Genomic DNA, 2,002 nt, shown 5'->3' on the forward strand with positions numbered 1-2,002 from the left:
TTGAATCCAGACTCCAGATCTTCAGGGCCTGCCTCAGGAAGTCTCCTGTGGCCAAGGACGTCGACCTGAATGCACTCGCTAAATACACGCAAGGGTTCAGCGGCGCAGACATCACGGAAATCTGCCAGCGTGCGTGCAAATACGCCATCAGAGAGAACATTGAGAAGGACATGGAAAAGGAGAGGCGGCTGAAGGAAAACCCTGAAGCCATGGAGGAAGACGAGGTGGACGAGATCAAGGCTGCTCACTTCGAGGAGAGCATGAGGTATGCACGCCGGAGTGTGAGCGATGCTGATATTCGCAAATACCAGGCCTTTGCTCAGACGCTGCAGCAGTCCCGTGGTTTTGGCACCGAGTTCCGGTTCGCTGATCAGCCGGCGGCAGGAACTACCTCTGCGACAGATCCTTTCGCATCCTCTACCACAGCAGCTGAAGAAGATGATCTGTATAGTTAAATTGTCTGTTGTGCCATGAACTTACTGTATTATATTATGCATCTGTAAGACATATAGGAAGATTATATAAGATACCCTTTCAATCAAAAATATTGGATTGTTCTGATATCTTGTTTGATGCATTGGGAAAGTAGGATGTAGAATTAGTTGGTCCTGAATGCATGAGAATACCCTCTTTAAGTAACTTTAAGAGTGGTGCAAACTTTTAATGAGGGTGTACCAAAGCAAAACTCTGATATTTGTATGTGCAGTGTTGTGATATACTTATATATATACTGAAGTTTGAAGATTGTATCCTCCACGTAAAAGAAAGAAAAAACATTTCCTCGTCTCCTATTCCAGTTACAATTCTCTTGTTCTCTAGAGGCTCCATCAAGGGCATTAGCAATTTAGCGTTATATGTGATGATATTTTTCTTTCTTGTAAATGTACTAGTTCAAAAATCTTCTGTTATACCGCACCTCTTTTTTCCGCAAAAATGATTAAACCTCTACTGAGAAATGCCGCAGCCTCTCCAGAATGTTGACAAATTAGTTTAGTAGTAGCTGAAAGTTTCTGCAATGCACCAAAACAATTTTTTGGATTCTCCAGCATAACTGAAATAATTTGCAAGGTAATAGATTATTCATGTTGATGTTGAATAGTTATTCACTGCAAGGGCTACCTTTGACATCCGCTGTCGCGGCAGCTGAAGACAATACAATTTATATAGTTGAATTGTCTATTGTGCCATAAACTTACTCCTAAGAAGAGATACAAACCTTTGATGTTCTCCATGTAGTACCTTTGCTGCCCGCCTGCTCCACGGGCTGTGTTGACTAGCACCACCCTAAGCACCTTGCATTTGAATAAAGTACCTTCAGAAGTTGAGAATTTCCTCTGGCTAGTATCTCATAACAAAATGATGACCATGGACAACCTGAAAAGGGGAAAGATGAATAAAGGAGAGGATCGTGTCTTTTGCTCACAAACTGAAACTGTGCATTCATCACCTGCTTCTTTGATTGCTTAGTTGTTGTTCTTAAAAAAGGATTGTGTAGTTACTAAGAATATCTATGGCTGCATGCATCTTCATGATGCAGAGGCCGGGGCCTTGTCTCCATTTCCAAAAAAAGTTACTAAGAATATCTGGGAAATTACCCTTTTCTGGCTCCACATTGGGCACTGATTATGAATATGTGGCTAATTTTTGGGTTTCTGTTAAAAAAGCACTCTACTCTTGCTCAAGTAAAGATAAGGAACCCGCCAGAGGATTTCTTCGGTTTCGGCAGGGAAGCCATTGGTTCATATTATGCTATGATTGAGGGACCTTCTCGGTTCAAAGCTAACAAATACTCCCTCTGTCCGGAATTACTTGTCGCTCAAACGGACGTAGAGAAAGGTCTCATTTGGCATTCAATCGCTAAGAGCAGCCACAAATTTAACTTGCAGTGCAGTTTGTGCCTGTGCTCTTTGGTGCACCTGGAAAATTAGAAACACCCTCGTCCATATAATAAGCAACCAGCATATTGATAATATCAGAGACAATTCAAATAAATAGGATCACA

General features: G+C 41.8%; 1 protein-coding gene across 1 annotated transcript in view; it reads left to right on the top strand.

The window, feature by feature from the left end:
- Nucleotides 1-691, top strand: part of LOC123137202 (cell division control protein 48 homolog E-like) — a 3,174-nt gene extending 2,483 nt beyond the window's left edge. Inside the window, exon 2 of the mRNA XM_044556846.1 lies at nucleotides 1-691. This exon is cut by the window's left edge and continues 1 nt beyond it. Coding sequence (XP_044412781.1) covers nucleotides 1-455 — 455 coding nt within the window. The 3' untranslated portion in view covers nucleotides 456-691.
- Nucleotides 692-2,002: the final 1,311 nt, after the last annotated feature.

This window comes from Triticum aestivum, chromosome 1A, assembly GCF_018294505.1.
Source record: "Triticum aestivum cultivar Chinese Spring chromosome 1A, IWGSC CS RefSeq v2.1, whole genome shotgun sequence".
Lineage (NCBI taxonomy): Eukaryota > Viridiplantae > Streptophyta > Magnoliopsida > Poales > Poaceae > Triticum > Triticum aestivum.